We start from the raw sequence: 9,621 nt of genomic DNA on the forward strand, positions 1-9,621 counted from the left end.
CGACTGCCAACTTTTTAATTTTTTAAATTGATTTTACCTTTATGTATTTATTGGCTAGAGACAGCCAGAGATCGAGAGGGGAGTGGAAGGGAGACTTACCTAAACACCTGCAGCCCTGCATTACCACTCGCAAAGCTTTCCTTCTGCAGGTGGGGACCGGGGGGGCTTGAACCCAGGTCCTTGTGCACTGTAATGTGTGTGCTCAACCATGGGCACCACCACCTGTCCCCCTTTCTTATTTTAATTAATTAGTTATTGGATAGAGACAGAGAAATTGAGAGGGGAGGGGAAGATAGAGATGGAAAGAGACAGCCACCTGCAGCCCTGCTTCACCTCTAGTGAAACCTCTCCCCTGCAGGTGGGGAGTGGGGGCTTGATCCTGAGTCCTTGTGCAATGTAGTGTGTGCACTTAGCCAGGTGTGCCACCGCCTGGCCCCTTTTTGAATACTTTCAATACAATGGAAGGGAAAGATATGCTGACCTTGTGCCTTGAGCTCGTTCAGGGGACATGGCTCAGACGATTATTATAGCCCATCATCTGAGATAAAGGTGTTATTTCCAGAGCCAGGTGGTGGCACACCTGGTTGAGCGCACATGTTACAATGCACAAGGATATAGGTTCGAGCCCCCGGTCCCCACCTGTAAGGGGAAAGCTTCACAAGCGGTGAAGCAGGGCTGCAGGTGTCTGTCTCTCTCCCTATCAACCCCTTCCCTCTCAATTTCTGGCTGTCTCTATCCAATAAACAAATAAAGACAATAAAAACGGTGTTCTTTCCAAGATCGATGCTAATGGTCTAGTCACTATGAATAATGCAGAAGTAGAGAAAGAGATTGAAGTAACGATTGGCAGGTATACCATGGTAAGGTTTTGTCTTGTCTCATAGTGAACCGGCATGATGTAGTTGAGAATGGAGAGCTGGTCTATGGTGTCCTCCAGAACCGCACAGACCCTCATCACATCTGCAAGGGGCAGCAGATCTGTGTTCTCTGGGGTGGCGCCTGGGTCTGGCTCTTCGATCCCTTCTTCGGCATCAGCTGATTTGCTTGTCATTTTAGAATGCCAAAATTTTAGACAAATATTTGATACTTCCACCTAATCTCTAAAAGCAAATAAAGAAAAAGTAAGACAGTCAGCATTCATCTGGACAAGTGTTTGCTGGAGACCAGTAACTTGGTGAACACGGTGCTTGGTACCCTGAGACCTTGTCTGACAATGGAATGAGTTCTCTTAAAAGAGTAATGGCTGGGGGGCCACGCTGAGCCGGGTCAAGTGCACATAGTGCAAAGCGCAAGGACAAGTGCAAGGATCCGGGTTGAAGCTCCTGGCTCCCCACTGGCTGGCGTATCGCCTTGCAAGCAGGGAAGGGGGAAAAAAAGGGTGGGGGGGCATGAACTTGGAAAAAAAAAGGGAGCTGGGTGGTGGCACACCTGGTTAAGTGCACATAGTACTAAGCACAAGGACCTCCTTAAGGACCTGGGTTTGAACCCCGGCTCCCCAGCTGCAGCGAGGACATTTCAGTGGTGAAACAGGCCTGCTGGTGTCTCTCTCTCTCTCTCTTTCTCCCTGGCTGTCTCCCCCTCCTTTCTGTATTTCTCTCTGTCCTATCCAATTAAAACTGGAAAGAAAAAAAGGGAAAAAAAGGCTGCCAGGAGCTGTGGATTCATAGTGCAGGCACCAAGCCCCAGTGACCGGAAGAAAAAATATTAATTAAAGATAAATTAAAAAACGAAAAAAGCAGCAGCGGATGATTTCTCTTTCTTTCTTTTTTAAGATTTTATTTATTAACGAGAAAGGAGAGAGAAAGAACCAGATATCACTCTGGTACATGTGCTGCCGGGGACTGAACTCAGGAGTCTAGTGCCTCCCGCCGGCCCACAAGCAAAACTGTTTCTAAGACTTGGCAGAACTACAGGGAGGGTGGGGACGCAGAACTCTGCCGATGCGTGTGGTTTGGAACTGTGCACTAAGTATTACAATCGTGTAGCCTATTACCTACACATTAAGAAATAAAGCGATGGGGCCGGCAATGCGGAGATAGCACTTTGTTTTAGCCAGAGCTCTACCTACAGTACCTACAGCTCTGGCTTATGGTGGGGCCGGGGGCTGAACCTGGGTCCTCCGGTGCCTCGGGCATGAAGCACTTGTAGCGCTGTCTTCTTGACAGCCCGGGGACGATGCCATTTCGCGGCTGTTTCTCACTGGGGCGCGGCCGCACCCTGCTCCCACTCCCAGGGGCCTGTGCCCAGCCTCAGGGAACACGTCCCCAGGTCAGGCCGCAGCTTCTTTCCTCCAGAAATCGTGACTCTTGCTTGGCGCTGTCCCACCGTGGCCGCCGGGCTTCCTCTCCCGCCCGAATCCCCGAGGCGCACCGGCCGCCCGGCACCGCCCCGCCCCGCCCCGCCCCGCCCGGCACCGCCCGGCACCGCCCGCCCGGCACCGCCCGCCCGGCACCGCCCCGCCCGGCACCGCCCCGCCCCGCCCGCACCGCCCGCCCGGTACCGCCCCGCCCGCACCGCCCCGCCCGGCACCACCCCGCCCGGCACCGCCCCGCCCCGCCCGCACCGCCCGCCCGGTACCGCCCCGCCCGCACCGCCCCGCCCGGCACCGCCCCGCCCCGCCCGCACCGCCCGCACGGCACCGGCCGCACCGCACCGCCCCGCCCCGCCCGCCCCGCCCGCACGGCACCGGCCGCACCGCCCCGCCCCGCCCGCACCGGCCGCACCGCCCCGCCCGGCACCGCCCCGCCCCGCCCCGCCCGCGCCCACGGGAGACCGCTCCCGGCTGCGGCCACATCCCCGCCTCCACGCCTGACCTGGCGCAGCCCGACGCCACTCCTTTTCCCGAGTGGGAAGCAGGAGCCGAGAGCCAGGCGTCCTGGGCGCCCGTGCCGCCGGGGACGGAACTCAGGGCCTCGCGTCTGCAGTCCCAGGCGTTGCCCACCGCGCCCGTTGTTTTGTGGATGTAGTTATTGTTACTGATGTCGCTGTTGTTGGATGGGACAGAGAGAGACGGAGAGAGGAGGGAAGACAGAGGGGGCAGACAGGCAGACAGACAGACAGACGCCTGCAGACCCGCTTCACCGCCTGTGAGGCGACTCCCTGCAGGTGGGAGCCGGGGCTCGAACCGGGACCCTCCCGCCGGGCACTGACGCTGACTGGCAGCGCCGACGGACGGACGGACAGACAGACAGACAGACAGACAGACAGCGCCGGGCTGTCCCCGCTCCGCCCGCACGGACGCGCCGCTTTCGGGGCCCCGAGCCCGGCACCGCGGCTCTGCGGAAGGCGCCCGTGCCTGCGGCCGACGGCCCGGGTTCGACGCCCAGCGCCGCTGGTCTCTCGGCAGCCAGAACCGCGGGCCTCACAACGCCTTCCGTCGCCGGCGGGCGGGCGTGGGGCTCGAACCCGGGTCCCAGCGCGCGAGTGGCCGCAGGACGCCGCTGAATCCCTCACCTGGCGACGGCAGGGCAGGATGGCGCAGGGCCCCGGGCCCCGGGATCTTTGCTCACAGGGACGAGGGCGGCATCACGGCTCTGCAGCTCGAGGTCCCAGGTGCGGTCCCCGCGCCACCACAGCCGGGCCGCGCGGGGCTCCGTTAAGAACAAGAAACACAATCTCGAAAAGCAAAAGGCCACACCAGCAGCGCCCGCCCGCCCGCCCGCCCGCAGCCGGGGACGGCGACGCCCCGCAGGCCCCGCTTCCGGGAGCCGCAGCCGGCGGCCGGAAGTCCACGCCGTCGCCATGGCAACGCAGAGCGGCGAGGACCCGGGCCCGGGCCGTCCCCCGCCCTGCCTGCGGCGGCCGCGCAGCAATCCCGGCGGCTCACGAGACTCCAGGCGTCGTGGGGGCTGCGGGGGCGTGTGGACCCGCCTCTGCCCTGCACAGCTGTCCTGACGAGCGGCTTCTTCTTCCCGTTCCGGACGGGCGGGCGCGGGGGACGCCCGCGGGGAGGCGGGGCCTGGCGCCTCTCCCACAAGGCCGCGCGCCGGGGGCCTTCGGCCTCTTCCGCCGTGTCGGGGCCCGAGCGGGTGGCAGCGCGTCGGTCGCGGACGTCGGGCAGGTCAGCGGCGGCCGGTCGTGGGCGCGCGAGACGCGGCGGGGCGGCGGGCGGCGGCGGGGGGCGGCGGGCCCCGCGAGATCCCGGCGCGGCGGCGCAGGATGCGGGCGATGCGGGGCGGATGGCGCCGGCGGGCGGGCGTCGGGGCCCCGCCGGCTCCGCGCTCAGGTCTCTCTGCTTGCAGGTCGCGGGACTCGGAGCTGCAGCGATGGCGGGCAGGTACGTGCTGGCGGCGGGATGCCGCGGGTGCAGGGCTCGAACCCGGGCCTCGCGGGGCCGCGTGGTGAAGGTCGGCGGCTGACTGACGGCCCCTGAACCGTGTGGCTGTCACTCCGCGGGGCCGTCAGCCACGTTACTGTGACTGTTAGTTACTCCGTGGGGGCCCCAGTCACGTTACTGTTACTCCGCGGGGCCGTCAGCCACGTTACTGTGACTGTTAGTTACTCCGTGGGGGCCCCAGTCACGTTACTGTTACTCCGCGGGCCGTCAGCCACGTTACTGTGACTGTTAGTTACTCCGTGGGGGCCCCAGTCACGTTACTGTTACTCCGCGGGGCCGTCAGCCACGTTACTGTGACTGTTAGTTACTCCGTGGGGGCCCCAGTCACGTTACTGTTACTCCGCGGGGCCGTCAGCCATGTTACTGTAACTGTTACTCCGTGGGGGCCCCAGTCACGTTACTGTTACTCCGCGGGCCGTCAGCCACGTTACTGTGACTGTTACTCCATGGGGGCCCCAGTCACGTTACTGTTACTCCGCGAGGCCGTCAGCCACGTTACTGTGACTGTTAGTTACTCCGTGGGGGCCCCAGTCACGTTACTGTTACTCCGCGGGGCTGTCAGCCACGTTACTGTGACTGTCACTGTCACTCCGCGGGGCCGTCAGCCATGTTACTGTGACTGTTACTCCATGGGGGCCCCAGTCACGTTACTGTTACTCCGCGGGCCGTCAGCCACGTTACTGTTACTCCGCGGGGCCGTCAGTCACGTTACTGTCACTCCGCGGGGCCGTCAGCCACGTTACTGTGACTGTCAGTTACTCCGTGGGGGCCCCAGTCACGTTACTGTTACTCCGCGGGGCCGTCAGCCACGTTACTGTCACTGTCACTCCGCGGGGCCGTCAGCCATGTTACTGTGACTGTTACTCCATGGGGGCCCCAGTCACGTTACTGTTACTCCGCGGGCCGTCAGCCACGTTACTGTGACTGTTACTCCATGGGGGCCCCAGTCACGTTACTGTTACTCCGCGGGGCCGTCAGCCACGTTACTGTAACTGTTACTCCATGGGGGCCCCAGTCACGTTACTGTTACTCCGCGGGGCTGTCAGCCACGTTACTGTGACTTACTCCATTGGGGCCCCTGAACTGTGTGGCTGTCACTCCGCGGGGCTGTCAGCCACTTTACTGTGACTTACTCCATGGGGGCCCCAGTCACGTTACTGTCACTCTGCGGGGCCGTCAGCCACGTTACTGTGACTGTTAGTTACTCCATGGGGGCCCCAGTCATGTTACTGTCACTCCACGGGGCCGTCAGCCACGTTACTGTGACTGTTACTCCATGGGGGCCCCAGCACAGCCCCGTGCTGTCTCCCCGCCCTGCTGTTACTATCACCTCCTGGAGCCAGGGTGGGGGGACTTGAACCCGGGCCGCACAGCCCCGTGCTGTCTCCCCGCCCTGCTGTTACTACTCTCACCTCTCTGTCGCAGGCTGTGGTGCAAGGCCACCTTTGCGGGATACAAGCGCGGCCTGCGCAACCAGCGGGAGCACACGGCGCTGCTGAAGATTGAGGGCGTGTGTGCGCGCACAGACACGGACTTCTACCTGGGCAAGAGATGCGCCTACGTGTACAAGGCCAAGAAGTAGGTGTGGGGGGGGCTCTACCTGGGCGAGAGATGCACCTAGTGTACAAGGCCAAGAAGTAGGTGCGGGGGGGGGGGAGGGCTCTACCTGGGTAAGAGATGCACCTAGTATACAAGGCCAAGAAGTAGGTGCTCTGGGGGGCTCTACCTGGGCAAGAGATGCACCTAGTGTACAAGGCCAAGAAGTAGGTGCTCTGGGGGGCTCTACCTGGGCAAGAGATGCACCTAGTGTACAAGGCCAAGAAGTAGGTGCGGGGGGGGTACAAGGCCAAGAAGTAGGTGCGGGGGGGGGGGCTCTACCTGGGCGAGAGATGCACCTAGTGCACAAGGCCAAGAAGTAGGTGCGGGGGGGGTACAAGGCCAAGAAGTAGGTGCGGGGGGGGGGGGGCTCTACCTGGGCGAGAGATGCACCTAGTGCACAAGGCCAAGAAGTAGGTGCGGGGGGGGGGAGGGCTCTACCTGGGTAAGAGATGCACCTAGTATACAAGGCCAAGAAGTAGGTGCGGGGGGGGTACAAGGCCAAGAAGTAGGTGGGGGGGGGGGGCTCTACCTGGGCGAGAGATGCACCTAGTGCACAAGGCCAAGAAGTAGGTGCGGGGGGGGGGGAGGGCTCTACCTGGGTAAGAGATGCACCTAGTATACAAGGCCAAGAAGTAGGTGCTCTGGGGGGCTCTACCTGGGCAAGAGATGCACCTAGTGTACAAGGCCAAGAAGTAGGTGCGGGGGGGCTCTACCTGGGCAAGAGATGCACCTAGTGTACAAGGCCAAGAAGTAGGTGCGGGGGGGCTCTACCTGGGCAAGAGATGCACCTAGTGTACAAGGCCAAGAAGTAGGTGCTCTGGGGGGCTCTACCTGGGCAAGAGATGCACCTAGTGTACAAGGCCAAGAAGTAGGTGCGGGGGGGGTACAAGGCCAAGAAGTAGGTGCGGGGGGGGGGGGGCTCTACCTGGGCGAGAGATGCACCTAGTGCACAAGGCCAAGAAGTAGGTGCGGGGGGGGGGAGGGCTCTACCTGGGTAAGAGATGCACCTAGTATACAAGGCCAAGAAGTAGGTGCTCTGGGGGGCTCTACCTGGGCAAGAGATGCACCTAGTGTACAAGGCCAAGAAGTAGGTGCGGGGGGGGTACAAGGCCAAGAAGTAGGTGCGGGGGGGGGGGGGCTCTACCTGGGCGAGAGATGCACCTAGTGCACAAGGCCAAGAAGTAGGTGCGGGGGGGGGGAGGGCTCTACCTGGGTAAGAGATGCACCTAGTATACAAGGCCAAGAAGTAGGTGCTCTGGGGGGCTCTACCTGGGCGAGAGATGCACCTAGTGCACAAGGCCAAGAAGTAGGTGCGGGGGGGGGGAGGGCTCTACCTGGGTAAGAGATGCACCTAGTATACAAGGCCAAGAAGTAGGTGCTCTGGGGGGCTCTACCTGGGCAAGAGATGCACCTAGTGTACAAGGCCAAGAAGTAGGTGCGGGGGGGCTCTACCTGGGCAAGAGATGCACCTAGTGTACAAGGCCAAGAAGTAGGTGCGGGGGGGCTCTACCTGGGCAAGAGATGCACCTAGTGTACAAGGCCAAGAAGTAGGTGTTCTGGGGGGCTCTACCTGGGTGAGAGATGCACCTAGTGTACAAGGCCAAGAAGTAGGTGCGGGGGGGGGGGAGGGCAAGAGATGCACCTAGTGTACAAGGCCAAGAAGTAGGTGCTCTGGGGGGGCCTCTACCTGGGCAAGAGATGCACCTAGTGTACAAGGCCAAGAAGTGGGGGGAGGGGCGGCTCTACCTGGGCATGAGATGCACCCAGTGTACAAGGCCAAGAAGTAGGTGCTCTGGGGGGGCCTCTACCTGGGCAAGAGATGCACCTAGTGTACAAGGCCAAGAAGTAGGCGCACAGGTGGGGGCTGCAGGCCAGGCTCTTCCTGCACATTTGTGCATCTGGGCCAGTGCTGGGTCTGCAGCAAGTCTGCTCCACACAGGGACCTGACTTGATCTCTGGGTGCGGGATGGGACCCAGGCCGCACCTGCGCTGTGCTGTCCCGCAGTCGTCTCCTTGACTGCCTGCCTTTCTGCCCGGATACCTCGGGCTGTGCTCAGTGAGACTGACTGTGGACGGTACCTCTGTCTCCTTAACCAGCAACACGGTGACACCGGGTGGGAAGCCTAACAAGACCAGAGTGATATGGGGAAAGGTGACACGGGCTCACGGCAACAGCGGCATGGTGCGCGCCAAGTTCCGCAGCAACCTTCCTGCCAAGGCCATCGGGCACAGGATCCGGGTGGTGAGTACCGCTTCTGGCAGTGTTGCCCCCTAAACCCCAGGCGAGTACTAGGTCCCTCAAGGGATATCGAGATTGTGGTGGCGATGAACAACCCTGGCTACTGCACAATTTTTTTTTTGTAATATTCCCTTTTGTTGCCCATGTTGTTTTATTGTTATAGTTATTATTATTGATGTTGTTGGATAGGACAGAGAGAAATGGAGAGAGGAGGGGAAGAAGGATGGAGAAAGACCTGCAGGTGGGGAGCCAGGGGTTCTAACCGGAAGCCTTACGCAGGTATCTCTAGTTAAGATGTCATGAACCTTATTTGTAGAAGAAACTGACATTTAAGACCCAGGGCATAACAGCTCAAGGTGTTTATACCAGAGCACTGCTCACCTCTGGCTTGTGATGGTTTCACGGGGTTGAACCTGGGACTTCGGAGCCTCAGGCATGAGAGTCTCTAGTCATTTCTGTATAACAAGCTTTGGGCTGTTGAAGTAGTTTTCTTTATAATCCATTTTTAGTATGCAGTGCCTTATTATTGGGCACCCTGCTCAACAGCAGAAAATGAGTTTTAAGAGTTCACCAGCAGAGAGGTATTACAGGTGCCCTGGAGGATTGATAGGTGATCATCATCATCTGTAGCACTTGTCAATGTATAGTAGCATGTACCTAAAACATGTATATTTTTCTTCTCTAGATGCTGTATCCATCGAGGATTTAGATTTACTGAAAAATAAATAAAATTATAGATTTGTTTTCGTTGTATTTTTGCTAAATGATTTACTACTGCTAACTTCAATTGCTATGTGCTTGAGATTTAGGATTTTTAATGATGAGGTGGAATTAAAAGTTAGTTTTTGTGGGTAGTAGAAAGGAAATACCTTCAAGGTTAGTGATGGATGGAGTGCTTCAACCTAGTGTTTGGAAGCAGATGGACAAATGGAAACGCAGCATGGAAGGCAGAAGTTGAATGGACACCGACCCTGTGCCACTGGCTATCTCCCTGTCAGCATGGCTTTGCAGTGCTCCATGACATTCAGCATTGGCATTTCAGTCAGGCTAAGAGTCAGGCATGGAACTTGCAGAGGTCTGGCAGTTAGTGACCGTTAGTTGCTTTATCCATTGTGCCACACTTTTAATGTACGAGTTAAGATAATTGGATGTAGGGTTCCAGAAATGTCTGTGCCAGGGCTTAAGTCCAAGTTCCCATATATGTGCTCTGCCACTGAACCACATCCCTGTCCTGGCTGCCACATGACAAGCATGCTGAAGACAATGGGGAAGGGTGGCCAGGTGGTGACGCATATAGCACCGTGCAAGGACCCAGCTTCAAGCTGCTGCCTCCCCACCTGGAGGGGGAAGCTTCCTGAGTGGTGAAGCTGATCTGCAGGTGTCTACCCCCTCTCCAATTTATTTGTCTTGTCAAAAATAAAGAAAAAAAGGGGGATTGGGTGGTGGT

The 9,621-nt window shown here is 59.2% G+C and overlaps 2 protein-coding genes and 1 long non-coding RNA gene across 6 annotated transcripts in view; 1 reads left to right on the forward strand and 2 right to left on the reverse strand.

Annotated features, from left to right (window-relative positions):
• Positions 1–3,586, reverse strand: part of IQCG (IQ motif containing G) — a 26,976-nt gene extending 23,390 nt beyond the window's left edge. The window contains exons 1-2 of one of the 4 annotated variants that reach the window (XM_060172227.1): positions 3,454–3,586; positions 857–1,100 (exon numbers count right to left, since the gene is read on the reverse strand). In XM_060172227.1, coding sequence (XP_060028210.1) covers positions 857–1,051 — 195 coding nt within the window. In that variant the 5' untranslated portion in view covers positions 1,052–1,100; positions 3,454–3,586. Of the gene's footprint in view, positions 1–856; positions 1,815–3,453 lie in introns of those variants that run through there. The other 3 variants (XM_060172228.1, XM_016194800.2, XM_007538141.3) reach the window with 3 other exon arrangements.
• Positions 3,460–8,927, forward strand: RPL35A (ribosomal protein L35a). The gene is made up of 5 exons (XM_060172229.1): positions 3,460–4,060; positions 4,242–4,276; positions 5,762–5,914; positions 8,033–8,177; positions 8,860–8,927. The coding sequence occupies exons 1-5, from the start codon at positions 3,473–3,475 to the stop codon at positions 8,881–8,883; spliced, it is 945 nt and encodes a 314-aa protein (XP_060028212.1). The 5' UTR covers positions 3,460–3,472; the 3' UTR covers positions 8,884–8,927.
• LOC132532848 (uncharacterized) lies at positions 5,264–5,608 on the reverse strand. The gene is made up of 2 exons (XR_009544791.1): positions 5,490–5,608; positions 5,264–5,396 (listed from the first exon to the last, which is right to left on the reverse strand). It is a non-coding gene; the product is annotated as an uncharacterized LOC132532848 (long non-coding RNA).
• Positions 8,928–9,621: the final 694 nt, after the last annotated feature.

The sequence above is a fragment of the Erinaceus europaeus genome, chromosome 14, assembly GCF_950295315.1.
Source record: "Erinaceus europaeus chromosome 14, mEriEur2.1, whole genome shotgun sequence".
Lineage (NCBI taxonomy): Eukaryota > Metazoa > Chordata > Mammalia > Eulipotyphla > Erinaceidae > Erinaceus > Erinaceus europaeus.